This window comes from Diadema setosum, chromosome 14, assembly GCF_964275005.1.
Source record: "Diadema setosum chromosome 14, eeDiaSeto1, whole genome shotgun sequence".
Classification (NCBI taxonomy): Eukaryota; Metazoa; Echinodermata; class Echinoidea; order Diadematoida; family Diadematidae; genus Diadema; species Diadema setosum.
Genome location: NC_092698.1, coordinates 3,905,825 through 3,930,499, shown reverse-complemented (window position 1 = coordinate 3,930,499; position 24,675 = coordinate 3,905,825). Strand labels below are relative to the sequence as shown.

The 24,675-nt window shown below is 35.9% G+C and overlaps 1 protein-coding gene across 1 annotated transcript in view; it reads left to right on the top strand.

Annotated features, from left to right (window-relative positions):
* Nucleotides 1-985: 985 nt before the first annotated feature.
* The window catches only part of LOC140238084 (homeobox protein Hox-B7-like), a 37,285-nt gene continuing 13,595 nt past the window's right edge, over nucleotides 986-24,675 (top strand). Inside the window, exon 1 of the mRNA XM_072318009.1 lies at nucleotides 986-1,746. Within this exon, the coding sequence (XP_072174110.1) occupies nucleotides 1,191-1,746 (556 nt within the window). The 5' untranslated portion in view covers nucleotides 986-1,190. The remainder of the gene's footprint in view (nucleotides 1,747-24,675) is intronic.

The following is a 24,675-nucleotide window of genomic DNA, read 5'->3' as shown; positions in this document are numbered from 1 at the left end:
CATGGATAATAAATGGCATCTTTTAGAATCAAGGCTGCCCTTGCATTTATACCTTCCGTTTGAAGGTGTGATTTCATACTAATGATCTTTGCTTTTCTGTCTTAATTTCCTTTATTGTTTCTATCTAACCAGTTGCACCCAACTTTCAAAGTACGCGCCCCCTTTCTTCTCTTGTTCTTTTCCATAGCTATTGGCATGTAGTGTCATCCCTACCAGCGCTACTTCTGTCAAAGCTGTTTTTTGGTTTTCTTTTTTTTCTGCAAGGAGCTGTGGTTAAAGGCGCGCTATAAACACCTTCCTTTCACATCCATCACCATCTCCGAGGTCCTGCCAAGTTCAAGTGTACGTCTGTACGACAAATCGAGTTATGCATTACAACAGGATATTCTGGTTTGCACGAAAAAAGGGGGGGGGGGTGACATGGCATGTCCTATAAAGAGCTACTATCCATATTCAGAAGGGGAAAGGGGAAAAATGAGCAGCGTTGAAGTATACCATTTCTAAAGTTTTACTTGAGTGATAACACAACTCGAAGAAAGTGTAATCTTGCATTCTTGTTTGCCCTTGTCAAAAATTACAGAATTACACTATTCTTCTTGTTAAGGTAGAATATAGTATAAAAGAAATAGGTCAATGAAAGATTTATTCTTTAAGAATGCGGTGTGAGCCGCTCTTTCCCCTATCCCTAGGCTCTATGCGCAAGTGTCAAGCAGCGATGCAGTATAAATGATTTCCCCTCCGAGATATGTGGATAGAAATCACAAAATTAATTTCCACGATGGTGATCATTATTCCGTTTTCATCCGCCTGGTCGTCTGCCGGGCTGGTGTCGTCTGCGCGGGAATCTCGGACTCGTCTTCTCGCTCGAAGCCCTAGCTTCCGGATCGTATTACAGTCCCCTGATACCGCCGGCCCCGGGGCCCCCGCTCCGATCGGGTTAGGTCGCGTTCCGTTCCACTGGGCCATATACAGCCGTCGTCTCCCATCGTCCCATAGAGCTATCACTCAAGAGTTCCTCTTTCTAAGACGGACGTCTTACGGAAATCTTAAAAGAATTCTAGAGTCATACAGTGACGAGAAGGCGATCACAATATTAAACGGCGGTTACTTTTTTCTCGGCGTGAAACACCCGCAGGCCAGCAGCGCGGGAAGTAAGAGTGATCAAACAAAGTCTCTATTTGGGGGTAATAATGAGCGTGTACTACGCGGATTACCACCATCAATCAGCGGGCTTGAACACGCGAGCAACGGGCGATGGCTGGATCGCCACCGCCGCAACGGCCCGTGCTCCGATGGATGCCTCGCCGATCCTGTCGTCGCTCAATGACCTCAATCCGTCCACACATCATCACCAGGGCTCACAGGGCTTTTCTCAAAGCAACCTCGACAGTACTTTCCCTTTTTTCATGCCACAGTTCTACCCGCACCACGGCACGGAGGCCTACGGAACGCAGCCAGGGAAAGCGTTCAGCTCCTGTAGCCTCGGCTCCTCCGCCGGCGTCGGCGCACCGGGCCAGCACGGCGTGGTCGCGCCGTACTCCTCGCCTCTTTTCGACCAGTGCAAGCAGAACGATCTCGGCTCATCGTATCTGTCCTATAAGGCTGCGGACTTTCAAAAGCAGCAGGACCTCGATCCTAATGGGGACAGGGAGATCAGGGAGATCTCGTCGCTGCGCTGCGGCAAGGAGAGAGATGGTGATAAAATGGCATTCTATCCCTGGATGAAGAGCGTTAGCCCTACATCAGGTGAGGACATGGTTGGCATTTTTCACATCCGCATTCATTTTCTGCCCTCGAAACTACACTTATCAACTGTGTCATCTGTAACAAATGTAGACTAAGAGTGTTATCAATATAAAAAGCAGATTGAATATTTCCTGCGAGGCGCGAGCATGATATTCGACACATTCTAAAAGTCGCATTTCTCTTTCCGCCGCACAAAACCTGGCGCCTTGGCGTACGTGCTAGGGATACTCATAAAAGCTAAACACAAACCTCCCTTTATCTTACACATTAATTACTAAATGATAGACAAACATAATATAATTCATTAATACTAAATGCTACTTACATACTGGGCAGTATGTTGAACATTGTGTGAGTTACAAGATACTCTCCATACGTTAAAAAAGCAAAAGTAGGCCTCTATGTCACCGTTATAGACTCCGTAATTATTCCATTACGTCTGTAAGCACCGCATCCACTTGCCAAATTTAGAAGTAAATCAAGACAAAATGAAAAAAAAAGGAAGTGATGCAAAACAAAGAGAAATGAAGTAGTCAAATACTGCTGAATCTATCGCACTTTTCTCAGAAGTACACGCAAATACCAAGTGGTTTGATCATGATTTGTATTTGAATTTGAATTCTAAACCGATCAATTATGGAAGATATGCGAATCTGAACAGCTATAGTATAATGCTTATTGTATCATACATGTATACAAATTTTGTTTCTCGCTTGGAGAATATTATGCCAGACAACTAGGACTCATACCGACCCTAAATAAAACAATCAACACTCCGTCATAGCTCGTACAATCAGCCGTAGCATGAGGGTTTGCTTTCGACACACGATGAAATTCATGCATTGCTATTCTGTACGTCGCCGAAACCTTTTGCTCATTAACCTCCAAGCAAAAAAATTGTACAGCTTTTACGCATACTCTACGCTCAAGTTTCACTCAGATACAGAATGTACTTAAATACAGACATACTTATTATATAGCGTAGTTCTTGATATGAACATATCATGTTGTGATATTTTTAACATGCGACACATTACATTGTTCCATGCAAGTCTTGTTCGGTGCTCTCTGTATGTAGCAAGAATGACCGTGCACATGTATATTATAATTTGAATTATGCATTTATGCTGTACGTATGTATGTTACTATGTTGCTGTTGCTGCTTATCATCAGAGACATTTTTGTAGAAATTCCAACACGTAGGAAATAAAAGGGTTCTCGACTGCACACTGAAAGAAAAATAACCCCGTATCCCAGCTATGTATATGCTGTTACCTCTTCATTGATTTACAGTCAATTAAAACCACATTGCAGGGCTGCCAACTGAGACTCTCACTCATTGAGAGTGAGACTCACTCATTTTGGTCCTTTCTCACTCTAAAACTTTATTTCATTTGCATGCATTTCTATAATCTCACTCATTTTGACTCCGAAATTATAGCATTGGCCTATGCGAGTCTCACTCTCAAGTAGTTTCCAATGTTGGCAGCCCTGACATTATAAGCCAGTACTTAGATCTACTGGGCTTAGGGAATTATCACTAGTTATCAACATTCCCAAATATTAGTGACTGGTGAATAGGTCTATTGTAGTCAATTAAGTTCGACCACTATTAGTTTATTTCAGCAAATTCTGTTTAATCTCCTATTTTTTTTTCAAATAAACTCAGACACAATGTTTTGACTCTCATATACACAGAAACCAATCTCCACAGACCTAAACAACGTGTGTAGGAGTCACTCGTACTACAGAGTTATATTTACAAAGTATTCAGTACATAAGCGTCACGCAAAGAACCCTGGGAGTTTTCGCCAACCTGTGGTCGTCTGTGAAGGTGCGGTTCGGTTTAAACCACGTTACCAATTTAGTAAATTGATAAGTTAGTTATTATGAAACAAACAGTGTGTAAATAGACGCGTACTGCAAAGTGCATTTTGCGTGTTCAATCCGGTTTGCACATGAAAGCACTACAGAGGAATGAAATAGAAATTGTAAAGATACGAGAAGTATTGAATCAGGGCGAAATGCTATGTTCTGTTAAATTAAGGAGGACCTGCATTCTTGAGGTGTGAATTTTCTTAAATTTATATTCTTTTTAGGGGTTCCATTTTAGTTTTTACCAACACATCTAATTTGAGGACGTGTAAAAATAAGGCAATATATATATTTAAAAGTCAAACTATCTACAATGATACGATTAGAATGAGGATATTTGTTTCCCTAATATCAGTTACACAGTATACAGAAAATGCATTGGTCTTTGAAACCATCCCAACCTTCTTTTTTCCCCCTTTTTTTTTTTCTTTTTTGAGGGAGGGGGGGGGGGGGACTTTTATGTAAAACAACCGGCAACATTCAAACGTATAGTAACAGTGATGTCGATTTCTTTTTAAGCTCAGAAAATTATCACCTCCAACCCCTCCCCCCGCGTCCTTCAAAAGGAAGAAGAAAAGAAAGGAGGAGGAGGAGGAGAAGATGATAATGATGAAAGGTTGGAATAAGTGAAAAAAAAAATCTACATGAAAATGAATAGAATAAAGACAAATACTGATAATATACTGATATCATGGATATACTGATAAAATAATGATATTCTCATCCTTCAGTTTACCTAAGATCTCAGCTGTGATTGGTAATCCGAGTTTAACTATGATTTTAGAAAAAAAAATGAAACAAATGTAATTTTTGCGAATTTTGCGACGGTGTATTCACCACGCCTCGTTCGTAGAAGTATAGAAGCGGGTCAAATATCAAATACCATAGCCTGAATTGTACTGCAGTGGCACGCAATATACGTCTGTGCTTGTGAAGCTTCTTTTCTCTGCAATAGCCGCTCATGCTGTAACAAAACAATATCAAGCAAACCATTCAAAAAGGTCGACTGCATTTTCCTATTGCATGGAATATGTCTATGTAATGAAGGTTGTGGATTGTGTTCGAATATACGAAATGTACAAAATGATGCATTATTACTATAATATTCTTTCCCTTGTGAATGGATTTTCTTTGTGAAGCCAGATTGCTTAGTTTCGATTAAAAAAATGCAGTGTTGCCTGAAAATTACTTTGGTTTAGGTAAATTAGATAATGCAAGTATAAGGCCTGCTTTTTAGTATTTTCCTCTTTTTTTTTTTGACCTTGTACGTGTCACTTGAATTTCCAATCCGTAGGTTTGCACGGAAATTTGTGCAGAGTGCACACTATTTTGACTAATTAGCACAAAAAGGATTAAGGGTAAGAATGACAAACGCCATCTCCCGACGTGTAACCACAGGTTTGGATTCCATTATCATGGACGCTTCCTACAAATGTTGTCCAAATATCCATCTTCACCTAAGCACACACTCGCGTGCTAACATAAAAAGGGAGGATAGACGAAACAAAAATTGTTGACGCCTTGAGGGCTGTAAATGTCCTTGTTTATCGTGAAACTAGATTTAACTACCCAAGACGAATTCGGATAAGATTGTTTCGATCAAACAGGCCACAGTTTGTCGTAAATCTATGATACTGAGAATATCGTTTATGAAATTATATCATACGCTGGACATTTTAATACTCAGATATAGCTAGACCACGAAGGAAACCGACAGAAACGTAGACAGAGAAAAACTACAGAAATCCAACAGTGCTTAAATTTGCATTCCGTACATGACTGGCTCATTACACAACAATAGAGCGGATCAAATCTTAACAGGAAGGGCTGAAGTTTGTCTACTTCATTCCATCAAGGTGAATCCGTGATCCATAACCTGCCTATAGTTTGTTTGAGACCGCACAACGTCCACCATTATCATTAACCCATTTACAGACACCGGATTTGCGAGACATTCTATATACATAGTTAACCCTTTGGAAAGGGAGGAAATCTCATAGGCGACTGGAGTAGCTTTATTTGGAGATAGTCGTATGCGTGTTGAGTCGTTGGCCTGCAAAGTCGAGTCCAGTCCTTTCTAATTTCGAAAAGACTAATTCTTCCTCCATGTAAATACGAAGCCTGGACAAAATTAATCATGAAACAAAATACCCGTAGTGCTTTGTACACTTTCTGTAGAGCCATATTTGTGATATGACTTTTCTTTTGCAGATTTTATAATTCACCCATGAAGTAGGCCTACGTGAAAATTTTCATATAAACAACCAAAAACGTGTCAAAACGTCACCTGTGTAATACATTTAGATTTAATTTAAATCTGGAGTGATCATGAAAAGAAGTGATAAGCAACTACACATGTAGCTATGAGTATGCAAAGATTCAAAGATTTCTTGATTTGGCTTTCCAAATATTTGGATTTTTCCCCGTGACAAAATGAGGGGTAAATCGTGCACTTCAGTCTACTTTATAAACACTAAACTTCAAATTGCGTTATTCCATAGATAACTTGGATCCCCTTGTTTTATTGTATTAATGCTTCGTATCAACGGTTACCAAGAGTCATTTTTTTTTCTTGTCATAAGATTGTTGGCAACCGTTCTGTGTGGAATTTATAACGGATGTGATTAAGCTAAAGATGTATAATCATGTGTAATGAAACTGTTAAAATTGTAGGCAACAACCATGCGATGTTGTACCATATGTGTGTATAATGCAATGTATCATATGTTTGATGATATTCCTGAAAATAGGGAATTGTAAAGCAATGTCATGCAGAGAATAAATCAAATCAAATCAAATCAAATCAAATCAAATCAAATCAAATCAAATTAAATCAAATCAAACCAAATAACGTCCTTATAACGTTGTACATTAAATCATTTCACTGAATTAGGCATCTTACTTATGAATAGTGTCTTTGAATATCTATTATGTACATTTATTCTCTCCTCTTTTGTCTTTTAAAACGGGATATTGACAGTTGATTTTGAAATATAAAGTTATAAATTCATGAATCCATTCATTTTTTATTACTTTCAAGAGTAGTTAGTTTGTCTCAAACTTCAGATCGATTGATTGGTGACGTATAATAGGATCAACAAACCAACGTGTTTCATGATTTTATCATCATATGTATACTCGCTTCTTTCTTTCTTTCTTTCTTTTTTCAAGTATATGTCCCACCGACAGGATTACCCTAATAAAATTGTTGGTATTCAGCCGAAAATATTGCAAAAAGAAGAAGAATAAGAAACAAGAAAGAGATAAAATGGTTTAAAATGTAAACTTTAATAATAATTACGATCAAAGACGTTATATCTCATTTTCCTCATTCTAAGAGAATTGTGAAATTTGAAACTTTTCAGCTCCCACCAAATATTTATGCTGCGGTGCTTTTCATCTATGTGTTTTGTCTCAACTCCTATTCTTCGGTATCCTTTTATTCTATGTAATTTCTAAAGACATTGTTCCTCCTGTCCCTGTTGTTGGTTCTTGAAAAGTAAGATTAAGCAATACATATAATTTTGATGCATAGACTTTGAACATTTGCGAATTGCAGTTAAAAAAAAAAAAAATCTATACTCGGCGATTTTCCGGGCTTTCTTAATAATGAATCAGATAAGTTGATTTGGTTTACGATGCGAAATTCTCATTCTGTTCATCTGAAGCCGTATGTGTCTGATAGAGAATCTTTTTTTTTTTAAATGAAATGACTTTACGTTTTGTTGGGAGCAAGAAGCCGTCAGATGAGACAATCTCGAAGATGGTAGATTGCTCCCGACAAACGGCATCCTGAAACTCAAGAGAAAGTGACCTTCCTTGAGTTTTACTTAATGGCCAGTTTACATTTATTTTAATTATTGTATTCTTCTAGTCCAATTATTCTTTTTATGAGTGATCAAAAGATTATCTTGAAAAATAGAGTTAAATATCCCGATCGACATAAGACTGTAGACAAAGAGAAAAAACAAAATATCATTGGCAAAAGTTTTAGTTTCATGATTTTCAGTTTGTTTGTTTTTTTTTTTTGCATTTACTTACAACATTAATGTCATCTGTCAGATTTGTAGTCACACATTGCAAATTGATTTTACTCAGTATACTTTGTATTTCGTATGTACTGGTCTTGTTCTTCTGCTTGGGATAACAGATAATCCTAAGCTTTGAGACTTTATATCATGCCGATTTATTGTTGTCTCAAAGAAACACAATATCATTAATATCAATTTATACGATATGCTTGTTTCTGTCTTTCTTTTATCGTCTCTCTGATTAGAACAATTTAATAGAATGTTGTTATAGAATGTTAAAACGAGAGCCAAAACTGTCAGGATAAATGTGAAGTAGAGGGGTAGGCAATAAAAGGGTATTTGACTTTCCTTTGACACTGCTTTTCATACAGTTCACTACTTGTTTGGTTCAGCTTATTCAACTTCAGTTCAATCAATTTTCATAATTCCATATTTCTCGAAGTAATAACAGATTCTTTGACATGGTACAAGAAATAAGAATGCCAAATGTATACAATCATGCATTCTAATTGATTGTCCATTACAAAATAAATAACGTACTGAACACAAAATTTTAACTGTTGTGTTATGGTATAAAGGTGTCTTAGCGAGGTAACAGAAATACTATGTGGCCAACATAAAAGCTAGCTTGTAAAACTACAGGTTCTAACATTCATAGGTGTGAAAATTACGGAGAATGAACGTGAATGCCTTGGTCAGCTAAAATTATTTCAATAAAGATATCAATTTTGAAGAATGGAATTTGTATATTCCGTAATATACATGTGATAATAGGAAAACTTATATGAAATGTCGTAATGGGATGTCATGGATGACGTTCTTTTAAAGAAGGACAGTTTAACAAAAGTCAGCGTTTCGTTAAATGAAGTTTGACGAGCGTCTTCATTTGGTCGACGACGGTTTGACGAATGCCTGTCAAAAATATCGTAATTTCTTTAAAAATGCTACTAACAATGCTCTTTCACCCTAAAACCGTGTAAAATCCATAGACAAAAACCAAAGCATGTATAACAATCCTACAAGCTTTGTTTTTTTAGTGGGACCCTCCATTTTTAGAATTTTGCGTATTGTTTACTTCCTTCTGACTGCTTGAGTTTCATGACAATGTATAATTATCGTGAGGTCATACAATTATTGTAAACTCTTTTCATCTTACGTAGTTTTAAGCACCTGTTACCAAAAAAGTGATGTCTATATGCTTTTGTCGAAAAATTGAAATGAATTAAATTGAATATAATTTAATTGATTAGATCTTAACTGACATCTTGACCATAATATCATCGTCTAATCAATTTGGATAGATAGTGTTATTGTGAAATTATGCTTTCAACTTCCGCAACTTTCTCATGAATTCCCCGATTTTGATGATGTCTCTGTAGATGCCATTAAATTTGTTTCCTCTTCCTCTTCTAATTAGGCTATTCCACTTAAAATGAAGTGGTCCTCTCTCATAATGTTTGTACGTATGCTTTGTAAGTGGTCTCCCACAGTCATGAACTAGGTGGCATAGTATCAACCATTGATGGACGAGTAAGGCAGTTTTGCACACATTGAACGAAAGACTGAAAGATCATTTTCTACAACCATCCCCACCCGAACAAAATATTCAATTCAATTCAATTCAAAATGATTTTATTTCCATATAAAGTAATACAAAGTGATATACATAACGCTTACAAGAGTACATAACATCAAAAGGAACTTTGAATCACGTAATTTTCAAGAAAACATGAATACAATTATTATAATGATATCAACTCTGGTTTGGATAAATAAACAAGTAAGCAATACAATCTTAATTTATTACTTATAAATAAATATATATGAATATATAATGGTATTATTATCCGCGTGTTGGAATAAGAGCATGAAGACGATGAAGACAAACAAGTTGACATAATGCATTAGAATCCAACTTCATTTATTTATTTTTATTTACAAATAAATGAAGTTGGATTCTAATGCATTATGTCAACTTGTTTGTCTTCATCGTCTATATGAATATATATATATATTGTAACTTATAAAAAAAGAGGAATTCACAAGAAAAGCATAGCTTGTAAAATTTGTGAATTACTCTAGATGGTGAGGGTATCTCAAGATCCGTCACGGACTCCATATATAAAGTATTGATGATTATGATAATGATAGTGATCATAACAATGATAATAATAATGATAATAATAACAACAATAATAGAAGTAGTAGTAGCAATAACAGTACGTTTAAGATCTTGCTTCCAAAAGGCGATAAATCCATCATTTTTAATGGATTTAGCGCCTTTTGGAAGCAAGCGTATAAAAAAAACCCCACAAAAATCAAATTCTTCTAACACGATCATCACACTAACTTTGGTTGTATTGTTGTTATATGTCAAATGTTGAAAAGGAAGACCGATGAAGAAAATGTGCTGAATCTCTATGCTGATTTCATTTTTGAATATGCATTATGTACTTGTCTTAATATCATGATAATAACTGTATTTTACCTTATGTAATTGTAACTGAATTGTTTAACCATTTTTGTGACTGCATACATGTATTATGATACAGCTATTGCGTATTCATGAACAATAATAATAATGGTAATAAAAATTCTTACAGAAACAGAAGGTGATCGATGATCTTTCACGGATCACCTAAAGTGCATGTGTATGACTGTTGCCGTATCGTTAGGCTCGACGTTATATTGAACATGTCATTGTACTATTTTACAAATTTGACACTGTCGAGTTCGGAGGATTGTGCACCAGAAAAAAAAAAAAAAAGATATCCTTACGGCAGATGCATTGTTTTGGAACAACCTTTATACGCCATTCACCGATTGCGTGTTGGTAGTCGACGAGATACCACCGGTATGCTTACTATTTAGGTCACAATAGTCCATAATTATCATCCGAGTTTTTATTAGTTCAACACCACTGATCCACCGCTATAAATGAAATGCGAAAAACAAACAAGCAATTGATTTTCCCCTGTACGGTTTAGATTTACAATTGTCTTTCGAAGAAAGCGAGAATCTACCCCTCCCCCGACATTCATTCATCTTCTTGACAGGTTTCCGCGATACAAAAGGTACGCTCACTTAATGGGTTCATTCATCACAGAATTAAATAACCTGGGGAAGTCTTTCAATTAGACTTTAAAACCAAATCTAAATGCTTTCAGGTTGAAATTGAAAAGAAAGGAAATGAACAAGGATGAATATCTTAACGAGGGATATAAGACAAATTAAAGAACATCCACGCATTCGTTTTCTTTCTTACTCTTTCAAGGCATGTTAGGCAAGTGGGCTAGCTTTCAATGGTTTTGATGATTCTTTCTAACCCTTTCATCTGACAACACCGACGAACTAACGAGAGTCATTTTACTATTTCCTCGAGGAAAATCTCTCGGGATGTTGGTTTTGTTTTTTGTGTTATTTTTTTTTTCTCACATATGACTTACAAAGAGAGAGAGAGAGAAAAAAGCTGAATGGAAAACCTCCACATAAGTCTCCCTACAACCCTACTCTTTGATTCTTAATTGTTAAGAATAAGTAGGCAGGAAAAGGAGTAGATGGTATCCTTTAGTGCTAGTTATAGTTTTTAGTATGTTAAGTGTGGCGGTATATGGCGCTGCGGTGTGCAGATCCCTGTCACCTTCAGGTTGACAACTTGTGAACTCCTGTGATAAATCCAATCAGAATTTCCAGTGGAGAATCAATTCATTCAATAAAGAAATATCATTTCAGATTTAGTCGGAACTGGGATTAAATTGATTGCAATCACACCAATAAATTGTAAATAACAACACAATTTAGGGTGACTTGACAATGATAGCGCATGAATTACTCATGTAGGCCCTACTTTTCTGCTTGTTTTTATGTGTGTATGTGTGTCTTTGCACAAAATTGTGAATCATCAAGAAATCGCATATAAAGTGGCCTCAGCCTATGTAGCAGAACAGCCATGGATATAAAGATACAGATGTAGATTCATAAAGTATACTACATTACATTTTCAGAAAACTATTCCTGATGCGAAGATATTTCATAACGCTGTTTGGTCAGCCGCACTTGCTCCACTAAGATTTGCCGACTGGATCGCTGGGTGTGATTTTCGTCCAAGACTTTTTCTTTAATCTGCAATTTGCACGAAAATTTATGATATTAATCACTTGGTATATACTGAAAGAGAGAATTATATCGAGTAGTTAACAAAACATGCTAGAAGGGACATGAGATATGAGTATTTTCTAGGGATATGAGGAAAGTTGTTTGTTTGCTGTTGTTGTTAATCAAGTCGGACATGTCTTCTCGCTGAGGGTCAGTACCGCCTTCATTAGTGCAGCGTGTTTTAACACTGATTGGGATCAGTAAGATAATATTCATTCACGCTATTTCTCTCCTCCACACTATTTCAAAACAATTTGGCAACATAAACGTCTCATAGAATAACAAAACAACAGAAAAAAACCCAACTAAATATCGAAAATAGAATCTGATCTATTCCTATTCCTTATTGTTTATATATTTCTTCATTCACGTTTTGGGGTGTTTTTTTTTTCTTTTGCACCTCTGTCCATACCATACCAAAGGATAGAGTCAACGGAATTTCACAATCATAAAAATGCGACTGTCACAACGATGACAGAAGAGAAACATGCCACTGAGATCAGTGATGTCTGATGACTTGTCTTTGTTGTTGCTTCGCTGTGTTGTTTTGGAAACCACAACACGACGCCCTTTCGGATTCCCCATCTATTAATCCGGCCAAGTATCAGTTAGTGGGTTGAGAGTAGCCAACTTTTTATCGTAAATGCCAGGATTTTTCGGCCATTAATTTGGAGGAATTACATGACGCGTTGTTGCAAAATATGGAGCTTTGTTTCCCGGATGCCGAGACATTTTCGCTGTACATGCGGACGCAGCCTTAGCCGGTGTGATGGTCTAAAGATCACGAATTTATTATATTTCATCAAATTTGCAAAGGTCACATAACTCAGAATGGTTAATTGTCAATTTAATTTCATTCATTGCGTATTGCGAGAAGGGCTAAAAGCACTGCAGTATGACCTTTTTACAGAAGAGAAGTAGTTATGGTTTAAATGTTAGTTATTTTTCATCCAGAATAAATTAAATTTGGAACAGGAAAAAGAAATATCTCGTCGTTTATAAGGAAAGTGAAGAAGGCATGTTTCAGGTTTCAGGTTTTCACTTTTTTATCTTTATTCATTATGTATTTTCATGCCACACGGTCGAGTCGATGTTTCCGTGTGTGTTGATGTCATGCTGATCATTATTGGGACTCCAGTGGGGTGGCTGACGACGATAATTGCGTAATAACTGAGATACGAAACTAGTGAAAAAAAAAGCAAAAATTTTCTTTTAGAGTAGAAGTAATTGAAGGATACGGTCTGTCACAATTTCCCTTGTATGTATCCAGTCTTCGGAAATGTGGGGAAATCTCCACATTTCGATAGCAAATGTGTTATGTGAGCAGTGGCTTCAGTATATCGAAAAAAAAGAAAGAAAAAGATCTGGCGTTAAAAATGAAACTCCGAGCTGGTGTTAAATTTCCGGTGCCCATTTGTGGTGTTACTTACCTCCGGGTGTTACTTCAAAATATAAAACTTATTTTTAGATAGGTAATTAGTAACTGTTCTTGCTGTGGATTTTGAACTTCAACAAAACGAACAAGAACAAGAAACGCATTTACACCACAGTAACATCAGTTGGTGTGGTATCCTATTGACACTGGGCGGGTGTTATACCATTGACATTAACACCAGCAATATCAAATCAACACCATGTAGTGTCATTGTTGAATTAATACCAGCACAGTGTCAAAGATATCACCACTTAAAGTGTCAAATTGACACAACATGCCAGGTGAACACTTTTCAACACCATCACAACATCCTTTCTACACCTGTCGGTGCGGTCCTCTATTGACACTTGGTCGGTGTTAGATTTGACACCCACGGTGTTAAATCTAACACCGATCTTTTTGCAGTATAGTAGCCCCATATGTACTTGTTGTATGTTACAAATCATCTGCGTATTTGTAATTGTGGAATTCTCTCTGGAAAATTATCTTGATGTCATGATAACGTCATGATTTACAGTTTTGTTTTTATTTTTGTTTTCTTTTTATATTCCGCTCATTACCATTCATATGATCATGCTGATTCACTTTACAAAAGTCTTAGATTACAGTGGGGTTTATTTTTGTTTGGCAGCACTGTGTATGAGATTCCTCACTATTATGTTCCCGAGAAATTAGGGCTGAAAATGGAAAAAGAAAATATTTAAAAAAGAATAAGAACGTTTCACGAATGCTTATCCCTCAGTAAAACCTCAAGGCCTCCTATGTTTTCAATTCCCGATTGTTTTTTTTTTGTTTGTTTTTTTAAGCATGTCCTTTACAAGATTATGAGACGGAACTCTGCTGTAAACGGTCTCAATGTCAATCCAAAAATATTCCAACAATTTCCACCTAAATTTGTGAAGGAAAGTACATTTCAGCACATGTATTAATTAATAATCTACACAAAGGAAAATGAAAACGATTTTCGCAATACTTTTCCCAAACTCTTCTCCAAGCTTTGCCGCTTAATTTCGCGTACTGTTTTTTTTTTTTTTTTTTTTGGGGGGGGGGGGGGGGGAGGGGGTCATTTTTTCAATTTCCCTCGTATCCGAACTTTCAGACCAGTTATCTCAAAAAAGTGTTTGTCTGCTGGCGAGGTCTCACGCTTTCTTTGATAGGATCTAATGAAAAGAAAAAAAAATCAAGCCAACTTCAATTTGAGGAATGTAAAATCTACCATATTCAGCTAAATGAATGTTGGCGACTCTCTTCAGTCCTTTCATGATCGCAAATCACACGAGTAAATTCTAAAACCCTGTGTGGTCATGTATTCTGCAGTTGTCCTTTTTCTTGTAGTCATCTGCTTGTGTGTTTGTTTGTTTGTTTGTGTGGTGTTGTTGTCGTTGTTGCTGTTTTGGTTTGTTTGTGTGTATGTGTTTTTTTTTCTTTTTTTCTTTTTCTTTTCTTTTGACAAACCTTGAAACATTGCCGATGGTGTTATCTATTATAGTGTTTGGTTGTATAGTCTACTTCCAGGAAATATTCTCAAACAATTGCGTCAAATCACCAGTTGCTCAAATACTTTGATAATACCTTTTTATTTTAACTCCTGTCAGGAATATAAACAAGAACAGAGTGATATATCATGAAAAGTTGAGTAAACTCTGAAACTTGATAACATATTTGAACACATTGTGAGATCAAGAAGTATGTTCTCATTTGTTTTTCTTCAATACCTGTTAACATGTTTATAGAAAGGGAGGCAACTCATCATTTCAAAGAAAAGAGAATGCAGTGAGAGCTAAAATGATTCAATTTTGCCCAGGATTTTCTGAAAATGTTTGGATATAAATTTTAACGTCGCGATGGTTGGGTTCAACGAATGAGCAAACATTCGAACTGCTCCGGGGACTTTCTTTCTCGTTCAAAGACACGCTCGCCTTGTCAGAAACATCTGCAGTAGCTACACCTGTTCACGTTTTTATCTCTATCTGTGGAATACTCACGTAGTGTCGTCACAAGAGGCAATGGGATCGCTAGCCAGACGTGACTGGATGTTGCCAGTTCAGTTCTCCCGGAACTCTTACTAACCCTACTCGACTGAGATGTGAGAGAGCAATCCAGCCGAGATTCATGTCAGAAACATAGGCCATTTGGTAGCTTCCTCTATACCATTTTCATCAAACGTGATATGTGTGCATGTATAGTTAAGTGAATGATGTATATTCCAGCATCTTTTCAAATCAAACGCGGGCTGCTGTCAGTAATGCTGAATACTTAACTAGACACTCTGGAAGAAATATTGCTTTTTTGTTATTGCACATCAATTCTGCCTACATGTAGACCTTTCCTATCAAAATGCATATTCTCAGTATCAATATGTTAAGAATGCACATTTATATAGAAAATATGTCCTCTTATATATATCAAAATGCCAAAGTCACAATGCTTTAAAGCTATAATCCAATTACAGGGCATTGATTGAGGTTACTGAGTAGCTTGGCTACTATTTGAGTTGTACAACATGATGGGTGGATAAAATCGCGGACAATAATCTGGAAAATGTGACTCGAACCCCCAACGACTCATCAGTAACATCACAATCATAGTATATGAATAAAGAATGTTGTATTTATTAGGTACAAAGAATGAAAGTTCGTGATTCCAAATTTCAAATCACTAAAATTCGCAACATATTTCATGACATATTTGCGCGAATGTATTTTTGATCGATTTACTCGGCATCGCAAAAACAAAATACTGCAGGGCAAATGCCAGTTTCTTTGTTTGTTTGGGTTTTTTATTTTTTTTTGGGGGGGTATGAGATATTTCCATGTGATTTGCTACATAAATTATCACCAAAGTAGATTAAAAATGACAGTTACCCCAACAAAATTTTCATTGTCATTTGAATGCCAATCTACAGCTTTGTACACTCAACAACAACAAAAAGAAAGTAAACACTTTTTTTTCAAGTTCATCTATCTCATAGACTATCTGGTTAATAATGGTGTTTTATATACCATGTTAAAGGTTTTTTAATTGGCTATCAACCTAGTAGGTCAATAAAATGGGAAACGTTACGCATGAGTGAACACATTCGTTTTTCTCTTCCAAGACACAAAAGTAAAAATTGCAAAAATTGACAAGTTGTTAAACAAGCGTGTATGCTCTTCCACAAAGCAATGGGAACAAAAGACACATTCAACACAATACAAATGCAAATCGATTTACAAAACTCAACCTATGATCTCTAGGTAATGTCTCTCTAACCCTCCAAACATAAAGAAAGGCAAAAAGTAAAGGAGGAAATTGAAGAATCTTCTGTCAAATCCATAGTCAAAAGGCATAAGAGAAAAAGTAATGGTAACAAAGAAGGTTAAATTCAAAACGTTATTCCAAATTAAGAAAATTTGAAGTAATATTTGGTTCTCTAATTTGTCTCATGCATTCTTAGACTCTTTGATTAAAAGGCGAAATGAAAAAAATTCTTTCGATTTTAGCACCTTATAGCAGCTTACTCCCTATGTTATTTAAGTTTGAATCGATAGAAAATTCTTATGTTCCTCCTTCAGTTTTCCCATATGTTTTTATTTTAGAATACAAAGAGAAACGAGGGAACCGAACCTTATTTCTGCTATTTCATTCATGTCTCTCATTGCATTAAATTGGTCTTTTGTTATCATTGCTATCTTGGAGGGCATTTGCAAATAATTTCAATATGTCAATTTTTGCAATTTTTATTTTTTCCACCTTGGAGGACAAAAATGAATGTGTTCACTCATGCGTAAAGTTTTCCTTTGTATAAACCTTCCAGGTTTATAGCCAATTAAATGATATTTGATATGGTATATGACGCAATGATGATTATCAAAATCTTCTATGAAAAATATCAACTGGAAAAAGTGTTTACTTTCTTCTTTTCTTTTTCTTTTTTTTGCTGAGTGTATGTAAACACGTGGAATCTTCCTGGTTCTCAAAATTACCATCACTAGTACGAGATCAATTCCTTCCAACTGTTAATTTCAATTGTAAATCTCAATTGTTTATTTCAAGTGAGAATTGATCTTCGATCAACATCTGGGAATCTACACCCTATAATCAATGTTTCTATGTAGATTCCTCATATTTCACATTTTGTTTCAATTGCTGTATTCAACACTTCGCCCACAAAATTGTGTTATATTCATGGTTCATTTCTTGAAACGTGGAATATGGAACAATAAAAACAAGCAAGCAGATAAACAAACAAAGATCATGAAATTATTTTTCGTTTGTGATAACTATCTCCCTACATAATCATGATAATGATAGTCAAACATTGGTCATTAATTAAGATGGTCTTTGTATTCCAATCATTTTCCTAAAACTGTTATCTAAAGCGTTCCCTCTTCAATATTCAACACTAGGTGTCATTATACATGTTATAAAGGGCCTATATGTATATATATATATATATATATATGAAGAGCTTGCTTCCAAAAGGCGCTATATCCATCATTTTTCAATGGATTTAGCGCCTTTTGGAAGCAAGCTCGTCATATATATATCATAATAATGCATGTACATTTTACCTAATTACGCCTACACTAAGTTAGCTTTTATATACCTGTATTGACAATGGAATACATCAGACATGAAGCTGAAATTGAACTGGACATGCTGGACTTTAGGAAATACACACACCTACAGACGAGTATTTGGTTCTTTCAATTCAACTCAATTCAAATCAAATTTTATTTCCAATAGCACATGTTTGTTGTCGTACAAATTCGATGAAAACAAAAATGTACAATGTACACTCAGCAAAAAAAGAAAGCAAACGCTTTTTAAAGTTTAGATTTCTCATAGAATATTTGGCTGAAAGCTAATGTCTTATATACCATATTGAAGGTAATTTAATTTGCTATCAACCTGGTAGGTCGACAAAAACGGAAACTTTACGCATGAGTGAACACCAATGTTTTTCTTTTCCAGGGCACGAAAGTAAAAATTGCAAAAATGAACAAGTTGTCATTTATGCGTATGTGCTCTTCCATAGAACAATAAGAACAAACAACAAATTTCACAGAAAAAGAAACATGAATTAAGTTGCAAAAATAAACCTTTGATCTCTATGATGTCTCTAAAGCCCAAAAGACCAATGAAGGCTAAAAATAATGGAGGAAAAATAAAGCATCTTATGTCAAATCAAATGAAATAAGAGAAGAAGCAATAATTAACAAAAATGGTAGAAATTTGAGCATTTTTTTTTCCAAATTAGGAAATTTTAAATAAGGTCTGGTTCTTGAAATTGCCACATGGATTTTAAAATCCAAAAAAATAAATAGATAAAGAAAATCTGCTCATTTAGTCATCTTTATGCTTATTATTCCCTATGTCATTTGAAGTTTGACTTGACAGAAAAATTTTTATTTTTCCCCTTTAGTTTCCCCCTTTGTTTTTCTTAGAGGTTATAAAGAGATAAAGAGAACAAAAACTTATTTTCCCTATTTCATTCACGTCTGTCATTGTGTTTAACTGGTCTTTTGTTGTCAATGTTATCATGAAGGGCATGTCAATTTTTGCACGTTTTTATTTTGTGCCTTGGAGGACAAAAACGAGTTTTTTGTTTTCTTTTTAATTAACCTGTTAGCTTAATAGCCAATGAAATTACCTTTGATATGGTATATAAAACATTGATTTTCATCAAAATCGTCTATGAAAAATATGACCTCTAAAAAGTGTTTACTTTCTTTTTTTGCTGAGTGTATTACAACAAGAATGCATATTTTATGGAACTAATTGTTCAAAATATTTGTTCAATATAATTACATTAATTTGCTGAATTCAGAGTGTTTTAAAGTGCTGCATATACAATTGTGCAGTTATTATACATAAGCATAAGTGTATATAAATAATGTATATTCAATTTTTAACTCTTTATGTGCCATGTTCGCACGTCCCACTCAGTCGACGGCGTGCCAACTTCGCATATTCCGCTCAAACACACTAATCCGCCTTAACCGATCGATAAATAGCCTAATCCCGCGGTACAATGAAAGCTTTTCTCGCGCTTGTGTTCCTTTTACATACAGTTTGAGTGTAAATTGTTAGTTTCTCTCACGGTTTCATGTGCTAAAGTCATGCCTTTACAGTAATGTAGCAATTGGTCATTAAAAAAAAATGAATAGAAATAGATTTGTCAAACAATTTATATCACAACAAAGCTTGGCATTCCTCTTCAACTTTGCTCGCTATTATGTCCAGCTTAACAGAAATTTGTAGAAGTTATACAGATTGGAAAAACAGATTTCTATCTCATAGCATGACTACCTTCGTGTCTCAGAATAACGTGGCACACAGGGGGTTTCCACCATGGCAAATAAAGAGTTAAGAATGTATAATATCAAATTAAGGACGATGTGGGATAGCAACTGATCTGCGACTGTGAATAGGTTATAGGTCGATATATATGTTTGATTTTAATGTAAAAAAAAAAATACAAAAGAGGCGCGATGGCAGCTACAAACTTCGTCTTCAGCAACCAATATTAGTAATCCATGATTATTAGTCAAACATCATTGAAGAAAAAAAAATTATATGAGAAGATACCTCAAATAAATGACTCATCCGACACAATATACCTTTGCTATTCTGTAAGCAGTCACAAAAACTTGGTGCAGGAGCCCCGTCTTGTAAAATGAGACCCTACTTTCTATTAATAAATATTGAGATTGAATCGAATTCTCATCATGGGATTAATTTATATAAAGCAAAGTTACTATGAGAGCAGAATGTTACAAAGAAATAACAAAAACAAAAGTTGCGGCTTTCTGTAAGTAGTTCATTGTCCCTTAAGACCCATCTTGGATGCTAGCCATCTTTGACAGGCGTCTCAAGCTGAAGTATCCTACATTGCTGAACAACATAATAACAAGTGGGGCGCTGTGGCATAGTGGATAAGACTCCCGACTCCCAATCGGAGGACCCGAGTTCGATTCCCTCCCAGTGCTTACGTCCTTGGACAAGATATTCTAACCCACCATGTCCCTCTCGACCCAGGTGTATAAATGGGTACCCGGCGTACCTGGCAACGCTTTAGGGTAATAATAATGGTAGGGCCCTCTGGTAGAGCAGTGGCAACAATGGAGAGAGGCTACCCTGGATGAATAAGACCTTATTATTAACATAATAGTTCCTGTGTTTGTTTGTTTGGTTGGTTTTTGTTTGTATGTTTTTGTTTGTTTGTGATTTTTTTAGATTGTGTCAATTTTCTGTTGGAAATTCTTGCATCATTTTGCAAACGGTGGCTACCAGTATATTAACAACGCGGAGTGTACATGCATGTTTTTAAAACAGAATCAGATCACTGACACCAGGCGTCGGAAGGAGAAAAGATTAAGCTCCGGATCCTACATTCTCTATGATAGTGATAAATGATAATAATGATGACAGTAATGACGACGATGACGATATTGTATTTCAACTATGATAATTATTGGCCATCATGGACATTGTGACATTATTAGCCTATGTTTAAATGCCTTATCATTAATACTGTTGTTTTCATTATCACCACTGAATTATAAATTATGCAGTCGTTTTATTCACTATCAATTCAGATGATTCACTTATCATTCTTTTTTTTTTCCGTAATGGAAAATGCAATCGTTTACTATGTAATTGACTATAGTCGTTTGCAATCAATCATCAGTTATGCAATATTTGTTTAACTGACAATCAATGAGGATTATTCTTTTTACAAATTTCTTCTTCTGTAATTGAAATATATATATATATATATATATATATATATATATATATATATATATATATATATATATATATACGTAAGTAGAGTGTGAACTGCAATATGGCTGACAGTGCTCAACTATTTAGGAGCCCATGTAGTACAATATATAGTAGGATGGATGCTGACGAGGCTTCGGCCGAAACAGACTGTCCAGCTAAGTCACTAATAAAGCAACGCCTTCCATCCTACTATATATTGTACTATATATATATATATATATATATATATATATATATATATAGATAGATATATATAAACATAATTCTACTTATCTTTCAGCTTGTTTACTCGGTAGTTATTTTGCGTATCAGTATATCTGTTGATTTTTGTTTCTCATGCAAACGACACTTATTTTCGTAATGTCATAACTAGGTCAGTGGCTATTAAAACTACGAGTATAATTATAGTAGTTTCTATGGTATGATTATTTTCGCTATTGTTTTTGATGCCTAGATATCTGTTATTTCCCCGTTTGTTTGTTTGTTTGTTTGTTTGTTTTTGCGTTCTTTAAAGGAATTGCTCAACAATGTTTAAAAGCTATTCTCCGGGACATCCATTAGATATAACTTGTACATCTATTTGCACAAACATGATACCAAAAACAAAATGGTATTTTGCACTTTCAGTAGATTACAAACAAAATTGAACCATTATGATAGAAAGGGGGGAGAAATGAGAGTAAGGTGTGGGATAAGAGATTGGCATAGAGAGAAGAAGAGGGGTACTCTTCGTCATAATAATTAAAGGTATACAAATTCAATAATCCTGCTGTCGTGGAAGAACGTGTCAATCTGCCTATCATGGTGATATTAATTTTGAAGATCTCTTTACAATGACAGTATAATTCTTGAAGTTTGTATATGCTTGATTTTTTTTTTTCAGTAAACTTCGACCAATTTCTTGAAATTGAGCAATCACAACAGTGTCTTTGAGACAACCAACCGAAGAGGATGACATTATATCAAATGGGATGTATATACACACACACACACACTCACACGCACACACATATATATATATATATATATATATATATATAATCATAATGAGACTGAAATATTCTATGATTTGTTTATACATGCATATCCGATGTATGCGTAATTACATATATTAATCATATATAACCATAATCATAATTACATGTATATAAATATAATAAATATATTATGTACTTCGTTAGGGCTATCTTCGTGCTCGATGCCGAGGATGCATAACGTTATTCTATATACAATGATGCAATATGATTAAATATGACACAATGCACAATTAAATGTGTATACCATATGTATGTATATATATATATATATATATATATATATATATATATATATATATATATATATATAAATGAATGTAATAATTGATAGCCGATTCATATACTGTCAAGAGAAACATAAATGGCCAGGAATGCTAGAACATAATAAGATAAAACAAGGAGTGAGGGAGAAACAGAAAGAGACATATTTGCCTTAGGACTAATTACGAATTCATGCCGAAAGTGTATCTTTCACTCGCAATTTCCCCCTGCCAGTTCCTCTCGCATTCAGCTCGACTACCAATGCGTCACACAGCAGGGCCAATCGAGCAGGCGCTCGCTCGCGAGGGGGGTTACACACCGCCTCTAGCTAAATCCACCAGGCTGCGTCCATGGAGGCACGTCTGGTAACGTGGTCCGGGGCCTATCGTCAGTCGTGTCGTGTTGTCCTTTCACCGCTAATTATTATTCCGCCACGCGTCGTGTGAATTGATGCGGCTAGAAAACGTGTCTCGCCATATTTACCAAAAAATGCTGCATTATTCATCGGAACTCTTCACCCCCCCCCCCCTCCCACCCCTTCCAAATCACAAAAGAGTCCCAGAAAGAACGGTGAGAGAGGGGAAGATCAAAGAGGAGATGAAAGAGAGAGGGAGAAAGTGGCGGAGGAAGGATATGATTGTTTTCGCTACACATGGAGGCTAGGGGGGAGTGGATGCAGGGGACACGGGTGAAATACTCCGTTTCGCTCACGTACGCCGTCCTAGTTGGGAGCCCCACAAATACGGCGATTGGTCACTAAACATGTAATCTATCATTCGTTTGTGTCAGATTAGGTTTATTCCGTGCCAAGTGCACGCAGATGGAGATGGAATGATGTTTGTTTTGGTTTGGATGCCCGACTGTGTACGTATCGTCAAAGAAATCAAAAATACATGAGGGTCTCGCTGGGTAGAAAAGGGTTGCGGCGGTGTGTTTGATGTGAGTCGGTTCACCGTGCGAGACCGGCTGGCCTCCTCCGTTCTCTCCCCAATCCCACAACGCATTCACTCCTCCCAATGTCTCCCTCTCCTCCTCTCTCTTTCTTCCCCTCTCCCGATCTCTCACCCCGTCTCTCCCCATCCCACTCTTTGTGTCTACACTCCGTATTCCCAGGTGTGGGCGACGAGGTCGTAATTTTACAGACGCGTCCATTGCCGAATGCTGTCGTGACCTCATACCGACAAGTTCAATATACTCGAGCCGCGGCCGCCCTGAGGAAAAGAAAAAGTAACGATGTTCCGAGGTGAACAACAACACATTGCCTCCAATTGATGCTATACCAAGGGGGTGTGTGATACCTCCTTGGTACCACAAAAGGTCCCTGTGGCTACAAAAGAGAACAGATTATTGGGCATAGAAATCAATAAATAAATAAACGGATGAATTTATTAAACGATATCCACATATAATATATTCTTTTTACGAAACGTTGAAAAGTCAAAACAAGGCATTTAAATGTATGCATCGTTTACGGTTCCATGACATTTGCTCCTGCGACAATTGTTCACGTGAAATATCTGCACGCTAAAGCCAAACATAGATTCTACCCTCAAATATAGCCCTAACCATGATCCTAATCTCCACACCGAACTATATTTATATAAACCTAGAACTCTATCACAACCCTAACCCTAACGCAAAGTCCTTGAAGAAAATACGACTGGAGTATTGTTGTCGCAAGAGCACATGCCGTATCACCATCGTGTACATATGAAGAAGGAACATTTTGTATTAAGAGAAATAAATAAGACTTAAATGTCAATTCCCATGCTTGTTGGATGGTGAATTCTGCTCGCATGCCGTGCAGTGTATATCTATTAAAATACTTGTCTAACGATATTTTCAACGCAACAGGTGAATTCTCGCAATCTAATGAAAATAATAACAATCATTTTTTTTTATAAAGCGCACATTACAATATTACTAATTATCCCCATGCGCGCTAAGAAGGAAAGGGACAGAAAAAACAGTACAGTTTGGTGGTAAAGAAACTTACATAATTCAATTATTCAGCATGAAAAATGGATGCTTTAAAGGTGGCTTTAAACTTTTGAGGCAAAAATACTTCTACAATGACAGTAACAACGAGATGTACAAACATCTACACCTAATTCTGATTGAAGAAGTTAGTTTGTGAACCTTGCCATTTTGAAATGTCACTACTGACAGATTGAAAATGTCAGAAAAGTAATCAGGAAGATAGCAAATATGAGGGGATTATTATTTCTTGTAAAATATTCAATTGTGTCTTTATTTCCATCCAACAAAAATTGAATACAAATAGAAAGGATACAATTTATAAATAACATATTGTTAACAATTTGTAAGAAATACAAATCATTCAGTTTAATGAAAAAAAATG